Raw genomic sequence first — 23,339 nt, 5'->3', positions numbered from 1 at the left:
TCATTTTAATAGAAATGTCAGTGACAGCCAACATGTAAGATGTCATTTCTAAAAAGGGATGATGGAATGGATTTAAAATGTTTTATACAGACACCAAAAGTGATTTTCCTCTGATCATTCCATTAGAATACTTTTTAAAAGTATCACAAGGGCTAATGGTGAGGCCAGCCCCAAGCAAAAATGCAAGACCCTATCTGACAAATAAAAAAGACTGAGGGCATGGTTTAAGTGGTAGAGCACCTGCCAAGTAAGCAGGACTTGATTTTAAACTCTTGTGCAACCAAAAAATATAATCCCAGGTTGAAATAACAGAAACCCAAGCCGGCACTGGTGGTTCATGCCTGTAATCCTAGCTGCTAAAGAGGCTGAGATCTGAGGATCATGGTTCAAAGCCAGCCTGGGCAGCAAAGTCTGTGAGACTCTTATTTCCAATAAACCACCGGAAAACTGGAAGTGGTGCTGTGGCTCAAGTGGTAGAGCACTCACCACTCGCCTTAAGATGAAGAACTGAGGGACAGCACCTAGGCCCAGAGTTCAAGTCCCACAACTGACCAAAAAGAAAACAACAACCAGAAACCCAGGAATAAAATTGCTTATACTCCCATTTTGTAATCAAATCAATACTTTCATTGTCAAGCTAGCATGTTTTTTGATGCAAAAGTAACTTTGGTTTTCCCCCCTTCCCCTCCTCCTTTCCTTTCTCTCACCATTCTGTTATATGCTAGATCTCTCTCACTGAAATGGAAAGTATACCAAACAAAAAATTCTCAGCTCCCTATTCTACTCTGACTGCTACCAATGAAAACAGGTACTTTATTAGCTCCCTATGTATGCATTCTGCTGATGAAGTAAGGAAATATGTTTATACTTTAAAGTTTTAATTTTATATGTACTTAAAATTTTTTGTGCCAGTAATGGGGCTTAAACTCACTTAGCTCTCACTTAGCTTTTTCACTCAAGGCCAGCACTCTACCACTTGAGCCACACCTCCTTGCTGGTTAATTGGAGATAAGAGTTTCATAGACTTCTGCAATACTCAGATCTCAGCCTCTAGTGTAGCTAGGATTATAAGCATAAAACACCAATGCCTGGCTTAAATTTTATTTTATTTTATCTATTTTTTTAAAAAGAAAAGTAGAATACCATTCTATTTTTAAAGCTGGCCACTTAAAAGTTGAAAGTAGAATAGTGGCCACTAGAGGCTAAAATGGGAAAGAAAAGAAGGGTACAGAGAGGTTGGATAATGGGTACCAAAACACAGAGAGAAGGAATAAGCTCTAGTGTTTTGCAGCACTATAGAATGACTATAATTGACTACAAATGGTTATATGTTTTATTTTTTTGTGTGGTGATGGGAATCAAACTAAGGACCTGACTTATGCTAGGCAAGTGCTATACTACTTAGCTACATCCTCTTTTTATATATTTTATAGAGACCTAGAAGAAAGGAGTTAGAGGGTTCCAAATACAAAGAACTGTTAAATTTCTAAGGAAATAGAGATGCTAATTATTTAAGTTTGATAACTATACACTATATACATTATATACATTAACTATATGTATAATTATGAGTGAATTAAAAAGAGAATGTGAAATTAATTTTTGTTACTGACCATGGTACCCAAACAATTGGTGGTTGTTGGGGGCATGTATGACTATGTGCATACAATCAACCACAGGAAAAGGATAAGACTCAGAAATAGGGTTTAGGTATATATTGACTTAGAAAAAGGGTTCACTAAAGAGGTAGATAACTGCTGTGTGTTTGCAAGGACTTAGGTCTGTGCTTCTCAAACTGGAATGTGGTCAGTGTGCCAGAGGGCAGGTGAAACCACAGAATGAACATGAGGTGCCTTTCCAGAGCATCTGTTTTTCCTATTTGGAAGGAATGTGTTTCAAAACTTAAATGTAAACAAGGATTTTAAAATGGAATGTAAAGTTTCCCTTTGTTTGGTGTTGGAAATTGAACAGAGTTTTGCATATACTACACAAGTGCTCTACCATTGAGCTATATTTCTAATACCTGGTTGGGTTTTTTTTTTTAAATTTTGAGACAGAATGTCACTGAGTTACCCAGGCTGGCCCTCAACCTTTGGATCATTCTGCTTCAGCAAGCCAAGTAACTTCACTTAACAAACAGACAAACAAAGCAGCCAGGTGCTGGTGGCTCACCCTTGAAATACTAGCTATTCAGGAGGCTGAGATCTAGGGATCCTTGTTCAAAGCCAGACTGCACAAGAAAGTAGAGATTCTATATCCAGTTAATTACCCAAAATCCAGAAATGGGGCTGATGCTCTAAGTGGTAGAGTGCTAGCCTTGAGCACAAAAACTCAGGAACAGCGCCAAGGCCCTGAGTTTAAGCCCAAGGACAAACACAACAACAGTATCACAGGGCACTGGAGGCTCATGTCTGTAATCCTACTGAGGAAGCTGAGATCTTAGAATCAAGAATTGAAGCCAACCCAAGTAGGAAAGCTTATGAAACTCTTATCTTCAATTAATCACCAGAAATGTAGAAGTAGGGCTATGGCTTAAGTGGTAAAGTGCCATCCTTGAGCAAAAAAGGTAAGGGACAGTACCCAGATCCTGAGTTCAAGCCCCAGTATTGGCACAGACACAAGATCTCTTTTAGCTCTGTTCCCAGGTGCTGCCACCCTTTACCTGCTTGATGTCTATGTTTACTTTCCTAGTTTAGGAAGAAAAGTTTGAGATGTCCTAGAACTTATGAAGAGGTGGACAAAGAGAGGGAGAGAGACAGAGGGTGAGGCAGAGAGAGACAGAGAGATGGAGAGTGAGGCAGAGAGCAAGGAAGGGGGAGAGAGAGAGAGAGAGACAGAAAGACAGAGACACAGAGACAGAGAGACAGAGAGATTTTCTTGCCCTGGAAAAAATCTAGATTTTTTTTTGTCAGTGTGGGACTTGAACTCTAGGCCTGGACAATGTCCCTGAACTCTTTCATTCAGGCTAGTGCTTTCTACCACTTGAGCCACAGCAACACTTTTGGTTTTCTGGTGGTTCATTAGAGATGAAAATCTCATGGACTTTACTGCTCAGGCTAGCATTGAACTGTGATCCTCAGATCTCAGCCTCCTGAGTAGCTAGGATTACAGGTTTGAGCCACTGGCATCTGGCTCCTCTAGATTTTAAGAAGCCATGCCTTACCGAGAATTTGGCCTACGGATCTCTGTCTCTGACCAGTTTCCTTTACTTTCCCTTCTACTCCCTTTCCTTTCCTTTTTGTTTTCTATCTCTGGAAATATCTTGCTCCCAAACAAGATTTGAAAGGCAAAGAGGTAGCCTTTGTCTTTTCCTTTGAAGAGTTAAGACCATGGAAACCTGTCTCACAGATAGGACTCAGAAAAAAATATTATCTGAGCATTCTGGCTCTCCTTATCTAGGCCTGTAAATTGTTTTAGTGGTGTCTTATATTTTGAAGAGTCAAAAGTCTATTGAGTTTTATATTTCATGTAATTTAAATGAGTTTCAATTCTTAATATTTCTACCAGCAAGTATAATTTCCTAGTGTCCAAAATTCCTGTTTTGTAAGGCCTGGCTATTTGATTTTTTTTTGTCAGTGTGGGGCTTGAATTCAGGGCTTAGGTGCTGTCCCTGAGCTTTTTCAATCAAGGCTAACACTCCACCACTTTGAGCCACATTGCTACTTCCTGTTTTCTGGTGGTTAATTGGAGATGAGTATCAGGGCCTTTCCTGACTGGGTTGGATTAGAACCAGGGTCCTCAGATCTCAGCCTCCTGGGTAGCCAGGATTATAGGCATAAGCCACCAGTGCCTGGCTAATGAATTCTTTTTAGTGGTCAAAACTAGATTTCTTTTAGCAAGATTTTATTATCATAGGGATCTTAATCTCAAAAGTATATTTTGTCCAGATGAAAATAGTTGTTGCCATTTTATTATTTGGAAAATCTGGTATCATCAAAGTGAGATGCTTTCTACTTACACTTGTTGCCAAGGCTGTCATAGCACAACTCCAAGATGTTATCATTATATAGAAAATCTTAGAAGATGGTTGGATAAAGAGAGTAGTAGCCTAGTGGTGACTAGGGGCAGGGAAAGGGAGGAATGGGGAGAAGTAGTTGAAAGGGGCAAAATTGCAGTTAGGTAGGATGACTAAATCTAGTGATATAACGTAGCTCTCGAGGACTGTGGTTCATAGAATTATAGACTGACATTTGCTAAGAGATTAGATTATAAGTACTATTACAACAGTACAAAGAAAGGTAATTGTGGAAAGTAAAAGATACAGAAATCTATTTGACTATAGGAAATCATTTCACAATTTATATGTGTATTGAAACCTTGGGGCTGGGAGCATAGTCTGGAGTATTCTTTTAGTATACATGAGGCACCAGAAACCAAAATGAACCAAAACAAAAATCCCACCAAGTATCAAGTATATTGTCAACATGGACAAAAAAAATCAAAGAAAAACATTCACTGTTTTTCATCCTTATAATCTTCTGTGAGATCTGACACCAAGGTAGTAGCCAAAAGTGAATGCAAGACACTTTGGAGCTTGTCTTTCTTCAAATGTAGCTGAGATACAGCCATTCCAAAACAAAAGGGTGATGGAGGTGGCTAAGTTCTTGGTAAAATTGACATTGAATCATGTGTTTGGAACTACAAAACCTATCAAGGCACTCATATAAAAATAAAACTGACCATTTCAGAATTTGCAGTTTGCTTTTCTATGTTGTCCATTCTTAGAATCTGTTGTAAATGTGCTCTAGGTTGAACAAATTATCTCATTTACAGTACCAAGTGTCCTGTCAGTGTGTCAGTAGTTGCTTTACTGGTAATCGGGAAAGAAGTATTTGAGCAATTTAATATTGTCTTTTTCTTTTTGGCCTTCTGATCTGGAAACCCATACATACAGGAGTAATATATCTCCTTGAGGCAACCTTGGCTAAAACAAACTTCTGTCTTTTCCTCTATTCCAGGGAGCCTTTGCCTACATAGTGAATTATTTCATGTATGTCCTGTGGGCTCTTCTATTTGCCTTCCTTGCCGTATCTCTTGTCAAGGTGTTTGCACCTTATGCCTGTGGCTCTGGAATCCCTGAGGTGAGTCTGTTAAAATACCTTATACACAGTAACAACATGCTGGGTGCAGGTAGTTCATGCCTGTAATCCTAGCTACCTAGGAGCCTGAGATGTGAAGGATCACAGTTGGAAGCCAGCTGGGACAGGAAAGTCCTTACCTACAATAAACTATCAAATAAACCAGAGGTGAAGCTTGTGGCTCAAGTGGTAGAGTTCTAGCCTTGAGCACAAAAGCGTAGGGACAGTACCCAGGCCATGAGTTCAAGCCCCAGGACAGACACAAAATATAGTGACAATTTGATGAATCCTTTTTGTTTAAAATGTTGTAATGTGCATTTCAGCATATACCACAATTTGGGGATTATGAAGTAGAGTGGGATCCTGAAGCCACTTATGGCTTTTCTAGGTTTTCTTGCAGTCTCCTTTCAGCCTAGGCCACCTGATTTACATTAGAAGGAAGTAATGGTGGTTAAACCCTATTTCTTACTACCTTTGATTTAGATTGCTTGATAGCAGTTATAACCACTGCAATTGTAAGTTACCAGGATGACCTTTGCCCTTCTCTGTTTCTTGAATAAGTAATAGTCACAAATTTCTCAAGCAAGAAATCAAGACTAGATCTTTCCGTTTGTTTCAGGAACATTGACCATGTCCTCTCAGACTATTGTTTCATGGATCACCAATTTTCCCATTTCCCCATAATTAAATGACTATTTTAGAGGTTGGAGAGATTGCTTAGGTGGTAGGGCACCTTCCATTGAGTAAAAGCAGCAAATAATTGAGTTTGAGTCCTGATCGTAGACAAAAAAAATTGACTGCTTTAAGAGCATGCTGTGCTATATAGAAATCAGCATTCTCTCCCATAATTCTGTGCATCTGGGGCTATAGAAATGTCATTGTTGCTACCTCATATCCTCAAATTAACATTCTCAGGTCTCAACAGTAGGCCTTCCTGTGGGGGATCCTCCAGAAAAAACAAGCTATTTTCCCAGTTCCTATAGCCCTCTTTTGGTAGTGTATATCAATAGCCTTTCCTAATATATACAGAGGAGTAAAAAGGAGAATCTACTAGTTAGATATAAGCACAATGGATAGGTCAACATATAAGTAGTCCATGTATTTTCATTACAAGTCATAGTGAGCTAATGTGATTCGTCATAGAAAGGGGCCACCACTTCTCCATCTATACACTGTCAGGTGTACAACACATCCTCACACAAGCATTACATGCCCCATTCCCCCCCCCCCAAAGGATATGTACATCTTGACAAACAATTCTGGCTTCCTTGGGCTCCTAGATCCTTCCCAAGTAGGGATCATTGTAGGTCAAATCTTTTACTTTCACTCTATCAAAATTTACACTTTCTGTCATGAGGTCCAGATTTAAGCTCTTAAACCTTGCTTTTAATGTTTAATGTCTCTGTGTTTGGCCTGCAGATAAAAACTATCTTGAGTGGCTTCATTATTAGAGGCTATTTGGGTAAGTGGACCCTGGTCATCAAAACCATCACCTTGGTGCTGGCAGTGTCATCTGGCCTGAGCCTGGGCAAAGAGGGCCCCCTAGTGCATGTGGCTTGCTGCTGTGGGAACATCCTATGCCACTGCTTCAACAAATACCGTAAGAATGAAGCCAAGCGCAGAGAGGTAATGACATAGTCTTCCTAGTTGTTTTTTTTTTTTTTTTGTATGTGAAAGCATAAATAATCAAATCTTAGGGGTTAGAATTTGGGGATTCTATCAATGTGAGTGCAAATTAGTAGTTAATACTATAGTGATCTACAGCATATGTTTGTGCACAGGTATCTGGGGATAGTTAGTGCATTGTTTTGTCAGTAGACTGAAAGTCTGAAGCAACCCAAATGTTCATCAATAGGGCTAGCCAAATAAACCTTATTTTGCATATACCATAGGATAATTTTGCAAATATCGAAATGAATGAGATAGTAGCTTGGTTCAGTAGCTCAAGCCTATGGGCCCTCCTACTTGGGAGGCAAAGATCAGAGAATTCATGGCCAGCATAAGGGAAAAAAGTTTGTGAGGCTCTACTTTGACCAAAGATTGAGCATGATGGCACACACCTGTCTTACCAGCTATGGGAGAAGCACAGAGACTGGGTATGATGGCATACACATTTTAGCTATGTGGTGAAACACAAATAGGAGGATCACAGTCCCAGTCAATTAGGGCATAAAGTGAGACCCTATCTTGAAAATAACATTCATAAAAGGGGGGTTGCTAGTGGAGAGGCTCAAGTTATAGAGTGCTTGCCTAGCAAGCTCAAGGCTCCAAGTTCAAACCTCAGTACTGCCAAGAAAGAAAATGAATGAGACAGAAAGATACACATACACTCACATGCATGCACTCACGCACACACAAAATGCTGGGGATAGAAGAACACTATTACTTTAAAAGCCAGTGTTTTGTTTTCTTTTGTTTTTTAAAGTGAGTTTAACCAGGCACCAGTGGCTCAGGCCTATAATCCTAACTACTTAATAAGCTGATATATGAAGATTGCAGTTTGAAGCCAGCCCAGGCAGGAAAGTCCATTAGACTCTTATCTATAATTAACCAGCAAAAAGCTGGAGGGGGAGCTGTGGCTCAAATGATAGGGCACTAGACTTGAGAAAAAAAAGCTTAGGGACAGTGCCCAGGGCTGAGATCAAGCATCAGGACTGGCAGACAGAAAAAAGTAAGTTTGTAGGTAGGCACTGATGGCTCAGACCTGTAATCCTAACTACTTAGAAGATTGAGATACAAGAATCACCATTTGAAGCCAGCCCAGGCAAGAAAGTCTGTGATACTCTTATCTTCACTAAACTACCAAAAAAGTTGGAAGTAAAGCTGTAGCGTTAGTGGTAGAGTTTCAGGCCCTGAGCTCAAGCCCCAGGAACAGCACACACACACAAAAAGTGAGTTTGTGACTATATGTATGGTATAATTAAAGATTTTTTGTGCTATTAGGGTTTGAACTCAGGGCCTCAGGCTTGCTAAGCAGGTATTTCACCACATGACCTACACTCCCCAATTCAGGTTTTTTGTTTTTTGTTGGTCGTGGGGCTTGAAATCTGGGCTTGGGGACTGTCCCTGTGCTCTTCAGCACTCTACCGCTTGAGCCACAGCGCCACTTCTGGTTTTCTAGTAGTTTATTGGAGATAATAGTCTCACAGACTTACCTGCCTAAGCTGGCTTTGAACCTTGATCTTCAGATCTCAGCCTCCTAAGTAGCTAGGATTACAGATGTGAGCCACCAGCACCCAACAATGTTTCTTTTTAGAGTACATACATATGCACATAACAGGAAAATGTTTGGAAAGTGGTGGTTAAAGACATACTTCTAGTGGCTAGGGAAAAATAAAGGAGGATTTTAACTTTTATTCTATATAATCCTAATGTGTTGCTTCTATTATAAAAGAAGTTACAGATAGGTACAGTGGCTCACTACTGTAATCCTAACTACTCAGGAGGCTGAGACTGAGAATTGTGGTTTGAAACCAGCCCAGGCAGAAAAGTCCCTGAGAGTCTTATCTCCAATTAACCAGCAAAAAGCCAAAGTACAGATAGGGATCAAATGGCTCAAGTGCCAGCCTTGAGTTAAAAAGCTCAGGGACTGTGCCCAAGTACTGAGTTCAAGTCCCAGTAGCAGCACATAAAATAAATGAAGTTACTAAAAGTGACATTGTCCAAAATAGAAAGGTACTCATTACCTAAGTTGTGAAATGGTAACCCCTCCTACAAAACCTTAATAATAACAATAAAATTATATTTTATTTATTTTTTGATGACTCTGGGACTTGAATTCTGGGCCAGGGTACTGTCCCTGAGCTCCTTGCTTAAGGCTAGCACTCTACCATTTGAGCCACAGCACCACTTCTGCTTTTTCTGTGATTAATTGGAAATAAGAGTCTCAGAAGAGAAAGCCCACCTTTGACCACAATCCTCAGATCTCAGACTTCTGAGTAGCTGGTATAAACAGGTGTGAGCCACCAGTGTCCCGCTTATTTTATTTATTTTTGTCATTTATGGGGCTTGAACTCGGTGTCTCTGACCACTTTTGCTCAAGACTAGCACAGCTCCACTTCATTTTCTGGTGGTTAATTGAAGATAAGAGTCTCATGGAATTATCCTGCCCTGACTGGCTTTGAACCACAATCCTCACATCTCAGCCTCCTGAGTAGCTAGGGTTACATGTATGAGCCACCAGTGCCCAGCTTAAAATTATATTGTAAAAAAGAGCTAAAGAAAAAAAAAGGAACTATGGGGCTGGGAAGGTGGCTTAATGGTAGAGCGCTTGCCTTGCATGCAAGAGGCCCTGGGTTCAATTCCTCAGCACCACATAAGCAAAAAGAAAAAAGCCGGAAGTGGCACTGTGGCTCAAGTGGTAGAGTGCTAGCCTTGAGCTGAAGAGCTGAGGGACAGCGCCCAAGCCCAGAGTTCAGGCCCCACGACCGGACCCCCCCCCCAAAAAAAAAAAGAAAAAGAAAAAAAAAAGAACTAAAGAAAGTCATGAGTTTTAAGAAGGTTGTTTATTCCTGTGAAAGAATAAATAAATACAAATGATATGTGTTTCAGATGTCAGCCCTTTCATCTTTTATTTCTATGTAATGCCACATTTGGTTTAGTTTCTATTGTGTTAGACCTCTGTCCACCTCCTACCTTAACCCAGACCTATTATAACAACTGTAGTTCTCAGATTTACACCGGTTTTTAATGTATGGTATTTTGAGAAAGTAAAACAGTTCTTAAAAAAACGTTCCAAGTAATTGATTTTTTTCCTGAACTAATTAAGGATTTAAAAAACTAATGTTTTTTATTGAATTATTTTCCTTGGACTGCAAAATAATCACATATGGAATGGATCAATACCAAGATCGTTTCATTAAAAAAAAGATTTTTCACAAAATTGGAACCTGGTGATTTCTTCTGAAAACAAATAACAACAAAAAAAAGACTTACTACAAGACCCAGAAGGAAAAAACAAGATGATGAGATTTCAAATGTGGCATAAATTTTGATGGTTTAAGAGGGAAAAATTCCTGACAGGAAGGAGACAAGAGCTAGGAGGAATAAGATAGGAATGCACAGTAGGTTGTTGAGCTTCCTGACCTATAGCAGAGGGACACAAGCTTGTGTTGGATTGGGGAGTTATTAAATGCAATAAAGTACAACGAAAGTGGAAGAGTTAAAAAAAAATTGGCAGTAAGTACTTTGAACTTAGGGCTTTGCACTTTCTAGGTACATGCTCTACCACTTGAGCCCTTTTTGTTCTGGCTATTTTTCAGATAAGAGTCTTTCCTTTTTTGTTGTTCATGATGGCCTGGACTGTTGTCTATCTTTTTTTTTATACTTCCTGCCATATCTTGGATGACAGACACACACCACCATCACCAACTATTGGTTGGGATAGAGGTCTTGAGAATTTTTCTTGGATTTAACTCAAACCACAACCCACCTGATCTCTTACTTCCTGAGTATCTAGGATTTCAGGCATGAATCATCAACATCCAGCTGCAGACAAACCATTTTAACAGACAAGAGTAAAGTGTTAATTGTTGCTGGCTAGGCATGGATGGTAGTGAATTTGGAAGTGGCTTTCCTTCCATAAAATTGTCATTTTTGTTCAAATCGTTTCTTATGCAAAGAGAAGGGAATTTTGTCTGTTTTCTTCCATATAGATGCCATATATTTCTCTGACTATATAAATCTTTGCATCTTCAACGTATTATTTATTCATGTTTTTCAATTGTGTGGTACTAAGGATCAAACCCACGGCCTCCTGCAAGTTGTCTTTTTCTAGTGTCATCATTAGGGCATGACCAATGGCCTTCTCAAGGTGGTTGTGAGAAGGAAGAATGTAGACAGATTTCCCTGAACAATATGAAACTAAAGCAAAGCAGCCAACTTAGCTCTTTTTTTCTCCTTCCTGATTTATCCCAAACATAGCCAGTGAAGTCTCCTGACTTTAAGTCATATATTAGTTGTTCCTATTCTCCTAAAATGAAAGCCATTGGAAAGCAGGTGAGGGTTACTCATACCTGTAACCCTAGCTACTCAGGAGGCTGAGATCTGAGGATCAGAGTTCAAAGCCAGTCTGGATAGGAATGTCTGTGAGACTCTTGGTTTTTTGTTTTTTTTTTTTTTGGTCTGTCATGGGACTTGAACTCTGGACCTGGACACTCTCCCTGAGCTCTTCACCCCAAGGCGAGCACTTTGCCACTTCAGCCACAGCGCCATTTCTGGTTTTCTGGTGGTTTATTGGAGATAAAGTGTCTCACAGACTTTCCTGCCTGGTCTGGCTTTGGACCATGATCCTTAGATCTCAGCCTCCTCCTGAGTAGCTAAGATTACAGGCATGAGCCACCAGCCCCCGGCTTTTGAGATTCTTATTTCCAATTTACCACCTAAAGAGCCAGAAGTTGATCTATGGCTCAGTGGTAGAACACTAGCTTTGAGCAAAAAAGTTAATGGAAAGCACCCAGGCTCTGAATTCAAGCCCTAGTATCAAAGAGAAGTATGAAAAGAAAAGATCAAGAGGCTTCATCTCCAAAATAACTAGGAAAAAAGTTGAGCTGTAAAATTTGCAGGGCACAGGGCCAACAGTGAAAATTTTATTCTTCCCCTGCTTTATTTTCCTGTACCTTACTATACTCTCAGAGAACACTGAACACTGCTAATTTTTCCAAGAATCATTTCAATTCTTCAAATCTTATTTTGGTTCCAACTTTTCTGACTCTCCAAATCTTCTATTTCTCCACAGCAACTAGAATCCAAAGAAGAAATTCACAGATGCTGGTTTGTTATTACCAGTATTAACCCTATATACATTACATGTCCCACATGCCCACATAGAGGTGACACTCTCCAAATAATACTTGTTCTCCTTCCTATCTCTCCGTCCTTTTGTTGTTGGTGGTAGTGGTGGTCATGGGGTTTGAATTTGGGACCTGGATGCTGTCCCTGAGCTCTTTTGCTCAAGGCTAGTAGTCTACCACTTTGAGCCACAACTCTACTTCCAGTTTTCTCGTGGCTAATTGGAGAGAAGAGTCTCATGGACTTTCCTGACTGGACTGGATTTGAACTTTGATCCTCAGATCTTAGCCTCCTGAGTACTTAGGATTACAGGTGTGAGCCACCAGTGCCTGGCATCTCTGTCCTATTTTGCCTCCAGTAGCTTCTTCAGGTCTCTCCTAGTCCCTTTCTTTGTCACTCCTAAATACATTTAGATCTTCTCTTCCTTTGAAAATCTAGTTTCTTTTCTTTTTATTGTGAGAATACCATACAGAGGAGTTACAATTACATGGGCAAGATAACGAGTACATTTCTTATCAAGCATTGTTGCCTCCTCGTTGTTTCCCCTTGAAAATCTAGTTTCTTTATTTCTGTTTCCATAGGTAATTGGGCATGAAGTAGGGCACATGGTACAGGAAAGTAAATATACAGTTTATGAATAATGCAGCTCCTGAAGAGCTATAAGCCAATTGTAGTTTCAGGTCTCCATCACTAGAGCCTTCTTTAACATTCTCTCTTAAGAATACATTCCCTTTGTGGAAGGTCAAATTTTGTTTTAGTTGTTTTGGGTTTTGTGATTGGGACTTCTAACTCAGGGCCTCATGCTCTCACATGACTGTTTTCCTCCAGGCTTGTCTTCTACCACTTGTGCCACAGCTCCACTTCCAGCTTTTTGGTGGTTCATTGGAGATAAGAGTCTCACAGACTTTTCTGCCTAGGCTGGCTTTAAACTTGATCCTCAGATCTTTGTCTTCTGAATAGCTAGGGTTATAGGTATGAGCCAAAGTGCCTGGCCAGTCAAATGTTTTTTTCCAGTGGCCAGAGGATAAGGAGATTTAGGAGTTGCAGTTTTGCAAGATGAAAAAGTTCTGTAGAACTATTGCAGAACAATGTGAATGTAATTAACACTGCTGAACAGTGTTAGAAACAATCGCATGAGAGAAAAAAAAAACATTTGAATACATATCTTAGGGTTCATTTCCCTAACATCACCTTACCTGACCTTTTCCGCTTGACTCATACATATACTAGATATTGCAAATAAGGGAAACCATGGGACCTATGTTTCTTTGGGCCTGGCTTATTTCACTTAATATACTTTTTTCCTAGTCTTTCCATTTCCTAACAAATGGGGCAATGTCATTCTTTCTGATGGAGGCATAGAATTCCATTGTTGAAGAGAATTTTAAAATGAACAGAATATATAAAAACATTCCTTTATGAAAGGAACTAATTAAATACATCACTGTAAATACTGCATTATATGGAGGGATGTAGGTCTCCAAACTCACATTGCAAGTACTGCAGATCAGTGTTTAATTTGGGGTAAAACATGAGTCTTAATCCCAGGAAAGGCCCTCTTTGCTTCTTAAGCACATGAACATCATAGGTGTTCAACCTGTAGGAGACAATGTTTACTGTTATAGTAAATTGAAATTGAACTGTGTTGTCCAGCATGGAGTGTGTAAAGGTTTTAAACAAAAATTTTAGTAATTGCTATCACTCCTTTAAAAACAAAACAAAAGGTCTGGGATGTAGCTCAGTGACAAAGCACTTGCCTAGCAAGTGCAACATCCTCGTTTCTATCCCCAGTACCAAAAAAATAATAAATAAATAAAAATAAATAAAAACAAAACAAAACTGGCGCAAATGGCTCACGTCTGTAATCCTAGCTTCTCAGGAGCCTGAGATCTGAGGCTCACAGTTTGAAGCTAGCCCAGGCAGGAAAGTCCAGGAAACTCTTTATTTCCAACTAACTAGCAAAATGCTGGAAGTGGAGCTATGGCTTAAGTGGTAGAGTTCCAGCCTTGAGTGAAAAAGCTTAGGGACAGTGTCAAGGCCCTGAGTGAAGCCCCAGAATTGGCAAGAAAAATAAAATTAAAACATTAGTTTTAAATACCATGTTTTGGGGCTGGGAAGGTGGCTCAGCAGTAGAGCGCTTGCATGCCTGAGGCCCTGGGTTTGATTCCTCAGCACCACATAAGCAGAAAAAAAAAGCTGGAAGTGGCGCTGTGGCTCAAGTGGTAGAGTGCTAGCCTTGAGCTGAAGAGCTGATGGACAGTGCCCAGGCCCAGAGTTCAGGCCCAAGACCGGACCCCCCCCCCAAAAAAAAAAAAAGAGTTAAATACCATGTTTTTCTCTCACTAATTTTGAGTTTTTGATTGTAGGTTTTATCAGCTGCAGCAGCTGCTGGTGTATCTGTAGCCTTTGGGGCACCTATTGGTGGAGTGTTATTCAGCCTTGAAGAGGTAATGAATTCTGACAGTCTGTAAAGTATATGTGTGCTTTTATAATTTTTAATTTTTATCGTTATTACAAAAGTGATGTACAGAGAGGTGCCAGTTACGTAAGTCAGATAAAGAGTACATATCTTTTTGGACATTATCACCTTTTCCCTCACTCTTCCAGTTTTTCCCTCCTGTTTCCACCCACAAGTTGTATAGTTCATTTTCAACATAAATCTGTGTGTTTTTGTGTCAAAAATTTTGGCCAGTATTAATGTATGTCTCTATACAACTCAATGTACTTTACCATGTGACTAGAAATCCCAGGGTACTTTTTGTTCTTGCTTCTAATGCCAACAGCACCAATATTTCACCTGAAACATTTCTGCTTATTAACTGAGTTTGTTTTCTCACTTTTGTCTTACAGGTCAGCTACTATTTTCCACTGAAAACCTTATGGCGTTCCTTCTTTGCTGCCCTAGTAGCAGCATTTACTCTACGCTCCATCAATCCATTTGGGAACAGCCGCTTAGTTTTATTTTATGTGGAGTTTCACACTCCATGGCATCTCTTTGAGCTTGTGCCATTCATTCTATTAGGCATATTTGGTGGCCTGTGGGGAGCTCTGTTTATCCGCACAAACATTGCCTGGTGTCGGAAACGTAAGACCACACAGTTGGGCAAATATCCTGTTATAGAAGTACTCATTGTGACAGCCATCACTGCCATTCTGGCCTTCCCTAATGAATACACCCGAATGAGCACAAGTGAGCTCATTTCGGAGCTGTTCAATGACTGTGGCCTTCTGGACTCCTCCAAACTGTGTGATTATGAGAATCACTTCAACACAAGCAAGGGCGGTGAGCTGCCTGACAGACCTGCTGGCGTGGGAGTCTACAGTGCCATGTGGCAGCTGGCTTTGACACTCATACTGAAAATTGTCATTACTATATTCACCTTTGGTATGAAGGTGAGGACATCTTGTGGTGCTCAGTGTCTGTATGTGTGGCTGTGGGTTTGGCTGTGGTGCCAAATTCCTCTAACATGATTACCTACCTCTAGACCCGCCCCCCCTTTGTTTCCTACTTATTCTCATAACTTGCTTAACAATTATATCTCTATCTCATATTGTTTAAGCCTACTTTTGTGCCATATGCAAATCTCAGTGATAAGATTTTAGGAAGATAAATTTTCTTTGTTTTTCTTTCTTTTTTTTGTTTTGGTGCTGGTCCTGGGGCTTGAACTCAGGGCTTGGGAGCTGTCCCTAAGCTTTTTCACTGAAGGTTGAAACGCTACCACTTGAGCCATAGCCCTACTTCCAGATTTTTACTGGTTAATTGGAAATAAGTCTCATAGACTTTAATGCCCAGGCTGGCTTCAAACCACAATCCTTAGATCCCAGCCTCCTGAATAGCTAGGATTACAGGTGTGAGCCACCAGAACCCAGCAATTTTTCTCCTTTTTTGTAGAAACATATTTTGCTTTCCCCAAAGGATGATGAGGTACTTATTCTGGTACATTTCATACCAAAAATCAATATATGTTGGGCCATGGTCTGTGAGACTCTTATCTCCAATTAGCTACCAAAAAGCTGGAAATTGAGCTGTGGCCAAAGGGGGGAAAACACTAGCCTTGAGCAAATATGATCAGGGAGTGTCCAGGCCCTGAGTTCAAACCCCAGAAATGGTACATTTTTTTTTACTGTTATGCTATACCCAATAAATATAAACCATTATGTGCTAATTAAAAAAAACAGACCTCAGAGTGGTATATTTTAGTCCTAATACCTATTACAGCTTCCATGTTTCAGACAAAAGAAAAAAGGAGGAAACTTTGGTATTTTCCTTTTCCTAGGTTTTCATTTGTTTGTTTCCTTGCTTTAGCACCATACAATCCAATCATTTCTGTCTATTCTCCAGTGAAACAGAGATTCAAATCAGGATGGAGACCCTGAAAAGTTTTGCAGAGACTCATGAGTTAATCTTTTTTTTTTTTTGGGTCTGGTTGTGGGGCCTGAACTCTGGGCCTGGGCGCTGTCCCTCAGCTCTTCAGCTCAAGGCTTAGCGCTCTACCACTTGAGCCACAGTGCCACTTCCGGCTTTTTTCTTTTTGCTTATGTGGCGCTGAGGAATCGAACCCAGGGCCTCAGGCATGCAAGGCAAGTGCTCTACAACTGAGCCACCTTCCCAGCCCCTCATGAGTTAATCTTTGACTTGTAGTTTCATAGTTTTATTTAAAGACCAGCAGAATACCAACTGCAAATACATTCTAAAGTCAAACATAGACTGGTTGAGAATAACCCACGGCCTTTCTTCTTGTAATTAGAACATTAGTAATTCACAGGAACATTCTAGCAGCCAAGGGAAATAGATAGATGAATTTTTCTTTTTAGTTAAGCATGTAGCAATAGCCATAATCTCTTTATAAATTTTGTTACAAAATAGATTGGAACCCTATGCACCATTTATTTTGTATGTGAGTGATGGATTCAAAATAGTAGCATAGTATGGGCATTCCATTTAAATCCTAGCACCAGTTGTTACTAAATTTTGACCTTGAGTGAATGACTTAATCTTCTGGACTTTGGGCTCTTTATCATTGTTAAATAATAATGATACTTCTTAAATAATAATGACTACTTATAAACATCTATAAAGCCTTGTATGTAGAGCATCCTTCATAGAATATAGTAGTCAATGAAGAGTAGATTGTATCAATAAGAATTCAAGATTGAGGAAATGTCTGCATACATAAGAAATTCCATCTATTTTCCTTTTTCTTTGGGAAAGGCCTGATTTCTGACTCTGTTCTGTGTTGGTCTGGAGAATTTAGGCTCTTGCCTGCTGGACCCCGATTCAGGGTAAGCTGCTTTGCAGTTGTCCTTGCCTGCACGTCCCAGAGAACCTCTAGTGCCTGTAGTGTTCCACAAATCTTAAAGCCACTTGCTAGCATAGTGCCTCGTTCAATTGTCATTGGCCTGTTTGCTTTGCAGAGGGTCAGTCCTCCAGCCCTTACCACATGCCAAGCAACTTCATCATTTATCACTAATTAGATCTTGCTTTCTCTTTGCAGATCCCTTCTGGCCTCTTTATTCCTAGCATGGCTGTTGGCGCTATAGCAGGTCGCCTTTTAGGAGTAGGAATGGAGCAGTTGGCTTATTACCACCATGACTGGACCATCTTCAATAGCTGGTGTAGTCAGGGAGCGGACTGTATCACGCCTGGCCTTTATGCCATGGTTGGGGCTGCAGCCTGCTTAGGTGAGTAGTGTTTGCATTGATTTAAAAGAAGTCACTCTCCAGGTAACTTACAGAAAACAAGTGATATTGATGGGGATGTGGCTTGATTGGTAGAGTGCTTGCTTAGTGTGCATGAGACCTTGAGTTCAATCCCAGCACAGTTGGGGGGAAAAACAAGCATGAAAGTACTTCGACTTCTTTACTAAGAAGAGTGATAATAAACATGGTTGACTGCAGAATATTTAAAAAATGATAATCCATTTCCTGTTGGGTTCACTATTTTTCAAGCATTTTAAGGAAGCTAATTCTACTCCCATGCTGAGAAATAATCAAAAATTGGACAAAGATAGCTGTGTAAGAATGTATGTCAGAGCTGGGCACCAGTGGCTCATGCCTGTAATCCTAGCTACTCAGGAGGCTGGGATCTAAGGATCACAGTTCAAAGCCAGCCCAGGCAGGAAAGTCTATGAGACTTTTTATATCCAATAAACCACTCAGAAAACCAGAAGTGGTGCCATGGCTCAAGTGGTAGGGTGCTAGCCTTGAGCTGAAGAGCTGAGAGACAGTGCCCAGGCCCAGAGTTCAAGCCCCACGACTGACAAAAAAAAAGAAGATATGTCAGTATTATTGATATCAATAAAAGATGATCCAGATGTCATGGCTCACACCTGTAATCCCAGTACTTGGGAGGCCGAGGCAGGAGAATCTTAAGTTCCAGGCCAGCCTGAGCTACATAGTAAAAACAAAAGGAAATTATTACATAAATTGTGGGTCATTTGTATGACATCATGTTATGTAGCCTTTAAATATGTCAATGTATGTAACATTTAAAAATATAACATTAAATTCATAGTACAAATTGTTCCCAACATAAAATGGGGGGAAAGCATGGGGTAGAGAACATAATATGTTTCCCTCTGTGAAGACATAGTTTGCTTAGAAAGTACTTGAAAATGTGTAGAATTTTCACTCTGTTTGCTTATAGGCAGTAAGCTTATTAATAATTACTTTCATCTTTTCTGAATTTTCTACAATGGGCATGCGTTACTTTTATAATTAGGGAAATGAAGTAACATGTGAAAAAAATCAAGAAGGCATCTTGTACTTTGTTATTTTGAGAAATCTGAGTCACATCTGTTTTAACCTTACTTTAATGCAATCTCCGGGGCCTGCACAGTTGTCAGTGAGACCCTATTCTAGCATTATTTCTGGTAAGTATGTTTTTCCTAAATGGGGCCTGTGATAGGCCCACAATTGTAATGAATCCTATGCTTTGTCTTCTTCAATGGCTTGTGTCTATTTCTTTGCAGGTGGGGTGACTCGGATGACTGTTTCTCTTGTTGTCATAATGTTTGAACTAACTGGTGGCTTGGAATATATCGTGCCTCTGATGGCTGCAGCCATGACAAGCAAATGGGTAGCAGATGCTCTTGGGCGTGAGGGCATCTATGATGCCCACATCCGTCTCAATGGATACCCCTTCCTTGAAGCCAAAGAAGAGTTTGCTCATAAGACCCTTGCAATGGATGTGATGAAACCCCGGAGGAATGATCCTTTATTGACTGTCCTTACGCAGGACAGTATGACCGTGGAGGATGTGGAAACGATAATCAGTGAAACTACTTACAGTGGCTTCCCAGTAGTAGTGTCCCGGGAGTCTCAAAGACTTGTAGGCTTTGTCCTTCGAAGAGATCTCATTATTTCAATTGGTAAGGATTTCAGAAAGGGGATAAGGGTATCCCCTCTGGAATTCGATAAATATTCATGAAGTTTCCTGGTGCTGGTGGCCCATACCTGTAATCCTAGATACTCTGGAAGCTGAGATCTGAGGATCGCAGTTTGAAGCCAGCCCAGGCAGGAAAGCCCATGAGACTCCTATCTCTAATTAATCATAGAAAAAGCTGGAAGTGGTTCAGTGGCTAAAGTGGTAGAGCATTAGCCTTTAGCAAAAAGAGTTCAGCGAGGCTGGGAAGGTGGTTCAGTGGTAGAGCACTTGCCTTGCATGCATGAGGCCCTGGGTTCGATTCCTCAGCACCACATAAGCAAAAAGAAAAAAGCCAGAAGTGGCGCTGTGGCTCAAGTGGTAGAGCGCTAGCCTTGAGCTGAAGAGCTAAGGGACAGCGCCCAGGCCCAGAGTTCAGGCCCCATGACCGGACCCCCCCCCCAAAAAAAAGGAGCTCAGCAACAGTGCCCAGGCCCTGAGTTTGAGAGTCTCAGGATTGGCAAATATATATATATATATATAGATAGATAGATAGATAGATAGATAGATAGATAGATAGATAGATAGATAGATAGATAGATAGATATATAGATAGATATATAGATATATAGATATATAAATATGAGATATAAAGGGAGTCCAGGGAGAATAGGAAACTAATTAGAGCTAGAACTTTCATTTTCAATCTTTTTTTCTGTTCAAATAGAAAATGCTCGAAAGAAACAGGATGGGGTTGTGAGCACCTCTATCATTTATTTCACTGAGCATTCTCCTCCAATGCCACCTTACACTCCACCCACCCTGAAGCTTCGGAACATCCTGGATCTCAGCCCCTTCACTGTGACTGACCTTACACCCATGGAGATCGTAGTGGATATCTTCCGCAAGCTGGGACTGCGGCAGTGCCTGGTTACCCACAATGGGTAAGAACTCTGGGGTGAAGGCAGATTGCATTCTGGGAGAAAAGCAAATGTGGTGACAGAAAGGAGTACCTGATTTCAATGAACATTAGCAGCACTTTTAGGCCTTTGCGAAGCTCTTTGGATAAGACAAATGTGTTTCTTTTGTGTGTGTGTGTGTGTGTGTGTGTGTGTGTGTGTGTGTGTGTGTGTGTGTGTGTGTGTGTGTGTGCGCACGTGCACATGCGTGCGTGCGCTGCTCTTAGGGCCAGAACTCAGGGCCTGGGCACTGCTGCTGAACTTTTACACTCAAGAATAGTAGTGTTGTGCCACTTGAGCCATAGCCTCACTTCCCAGCTTTTTTTTTTTTTTGAGGTTTATTGGAGATAAGAGTCTCATAGACTTTCTTGCCCAGGCTGGCTTTGAACAGTGATCCTCAGATCTCAGCCTCTTGAGTAGCTAGGATTACAGGCATGAGCCACCAGTACCTGGCTGGCTATATTTCTTTTATCATCATAATTAATAGAAGAGGAATTTGTAGACGAAAGTGTTTGAGAAACATGAACTGTGCAGTAGTAACTCAGGTGTTCCTCAGCAAAAGACACAGCCATGTTCTTGTGCATAGGCAGTACTGAAACTGTCATGGTATCAGGTGGGTTAGTATAGGACAGTAGTCCCATGATCCTGGGGGTATTCCTTCCAAGACCAACAATGGATGCCTGAAACTGCATTATGGTATTGAACCATATATACAAACTATATTTTTGTTATACTTACATCCCTATAATGAAGTTAGTGGCACAGTAAGAGACTAAGAACCACAAATGTAAAATAGAACAATTATAACAGTATATTATAATACATTATATGAATATAATCTCTCTACAAATATCTTACTTTCTGGTATTGTGTTTCTGAACAGTGATCTGTCACAGGTAACTGAAACCAAAACCACAGATAAGGAGGAGACTATTGTATTTGGCCCTTCTAATCCCTTTGTTGGTATTATTTGAGGACAAGAAAACCAAATTTCAGTGAAGTCTGATGATTTACACAGGAGTCTCCAGTTAATAAATTGTAGATATATGTTTGAAAATATCCTGAGATATTTTCTTGTCCAGTAAGAAAGTGCCGCTGTTTTTTAAATTAGAAAAGAACAGAGGTTGATGAGAGGGATGGCGTTTTTTTCTGAACATGCTATCAGCAACTACACTATTTTATGGGAATTAAATCAGTAAAGGAACATTTACTAATTGATTTGTTCAACATTGATTGGATTCCTGCTTTGTGGAAGAAAGAATTCCACTGGATTCTGGGGAGAATGAATGAAAATGAAAATAAAGAGCATTTTCTGCACTCAAGGAGTGTTCAGTGTAACAAGGAAGGCACACACAAAAGTGGTTATAGAACAATAGCAAAGCTGATGAGTGCTATGAAAGATGTGTGCAGAGAACACAAGGTTCCTGGGGACAGGAAAGAGTTACTGCTGGCTTGTAGGACCAGGGAACGTTCTAGAAGTGGGAAAATTTAACCTGGCTGTGGGGAGGTAAGAGTCATATGTATAGAGAAGAATATTTAAACCAGAGGAAACTCCAAGACCTGAGACCTAGAGATAGAAATGCTTGCATCTTTTAGGGACCTGTGTACATCTCTTTATCTCATCATTCTGGAAGTGTTTAAAGACAAAGTTGAGAAGGGTTAAGGAGGGCAAGTGTCTTGGGCACTGCTATTTTTGTTGTTGTGGGGCCTGAACTCTGGGCCTGGGCACTGTCCCTCAACTCTTCAGCGCAAGGCTAGTGCTCTACCACTTGAGCCACAGTACCACTTCCTGCTTTTTCTGCTTATGTGGTGCTGAGAAGTTGAACCCAGGGCCTCATCCATTCAAGGCAAGCATTCTACCACTGAGCCACCTTCCCATGCCAGGGCAATGCTATTTTAACTGCACACTTATTTTACTTTGGTTGTATTGTGTTTTGTCTTTCAGGCGATTGCTGGGAATCATTACCAAAAAGGATGTGCTAAAGCATATAGCACAGATGGCAAACCAAGATCCTGATTCCATTCTCTTCAACTAGAATCATGGGTTGTTCTGGATATAAGACAGGAAGGACATTGCAGACCATGGATATATTTTATTAACTGGGTACCCAAAACACATTTCCCATATTTGGATGGTGAAGTCCTAATTAGTGTGTTGTCTCTTTCCTAAAAGTTAACCAGTTGCACTACATAATCTCTGGAAATTAATCTTCTCTTTAGGAGAAAATACAATTAGGCTTCTGTGATCTTTGCATTAGGAAGATTTTGTGAAAGAGTATACAAGATTGCTATGGTTTAATCATATTTGTGTTAAGTATTTTTTTTACTTTTAAAAATAACTGTTAGCCAATATGAAATCCCTGAAAACTATGCAAGAAAAATTCCAGACGTCCTGACATATAGCCTGCAGGAAATTCATAAGAAAGTCACTTTTGGGGGTGAGAGGAAACCTGTTATTGGTGGAAGATGAAGTGAAAACTTAAGGGGCTTTGCTTTTTCAAACTATAGAAAAGAAAGCCAGAAGGAAAAAAAAAATAGTCATGGTATTTTCTAGACTGTGAAGATTCAATTCCAATGTTATCCTTGTTTCTGTTACAACATTTAGCGTTATTAGTTTGTTATGTGTGTATGTGTATGTTCATTTTAATTTCTGATTATAAGAGAATGCTGCTTTGGTTAATCTCCTCTAAATGAATTTAGAGAGGTTGACTTTTATAGCTTGCTTGTTCCTGGTACTCTTTTGAAGTGCACAAAGATAAGTTATAGAGCTTTCTCCTTGTCTGCAAAAAAGGGTAAATTTCCAGATGGTATTTGTTAGCTAGTAGACAAGGACTTTGTCAAGCATTTGTTAATCACAAGGAATGATTTTTTTCCCAGCTTCCTTGAAACAATTAGTAAAGTTTTAAGTAAAGTCAATGACTAGGAATTTCACATTTTTGTGAGGTCCTAACTTTCTCTTACCCAGACGCCGCCTCCACGAGTGATGGTGCTTTAGGCTTCTGGAATATGTAAGAACAGTAAAGGGAATCAAGTCTAGCCTGCACACTGGTAAACCAGGGAAGATTCAGAGTTGCATCGGCATCCTCATGCATTCCTTTATAAAAACCGCCAGAATTAAAAAACTGGGCATTCATGCTCCTCCCAGTGATA

The 23,339-nt window shown here is 40.2% G+C and overlaps 1 protein-coding gene across 2 annotated transcripts in view; it reads left to right on the top strand.

Moving 5' to 3' along the window:
• Nucleotides 1-22,488, top strand: part of Clcn5 (chloride voltage-gated channel 5) — a 197,596-nt gene extending 175,108 nt beyond the window's left edge. For both annotated transcript variants that reach the window (XM_070040457.1, XM_070040458.1), the window contains 8 exons: nt 4,959-5,081; nt 6,498-6,704; nt 14,234-14,314; nt 14,718-15,260; nt 17,363-17,549; nt 18,839-19,237; nt 19,958-20,174; nt 22,135-22,488. In XM_070040457.1, coding sequence (XP_069896558.1) covers nt 4,959-5,081; nt 6,498-6,704; nt 14,234-14,314; nt 14,718-15,260; nt 17,363-17,549; nt 18,839-19,237; nt 19,958-20,174; nt 22,135-22,225 — 1,848 coding nt within the window. In that variant the 3' untranslated portion in view covers nt 22,226-22,488. The remainder of the gene's footprint in view (nt 1-4,958; nt 5,082-6,497; nt 6,705-14,233; nt 14,315-14,717; nt 15,261-17,362; nt 17,550-18,838; nt 19,238-19,957; nt 20,175-22,134) is intronic.
• The last annotated feature ends 851 nt before the right edge of the window (nt 22,489-23,339 follow it).

The sequence above is a fragment of the Dipodomys merriami genome, unplaced genomic scaffold (genome assembly GCF_024711535.1).
Source record: "Dipodomys merriami isolate MVZ:Mamm:240054 unplaced genomic scaffold, mDipMer1.0.p SCAF_3, whole genome shotgun sequence".
In the NCBI taxonomy this organism is placed as follows: domain Eukaryota; kingdom Metazoa; phylum Chordata; class Mammalia; order Rodentia; family Heteromyidae; genus Dipodomys; species Dipodomys merriami.
Note: the sequence above shows the minus strand (reverse complement) of the source record. Positions and strands in the feature narration are given on the sequence as shown.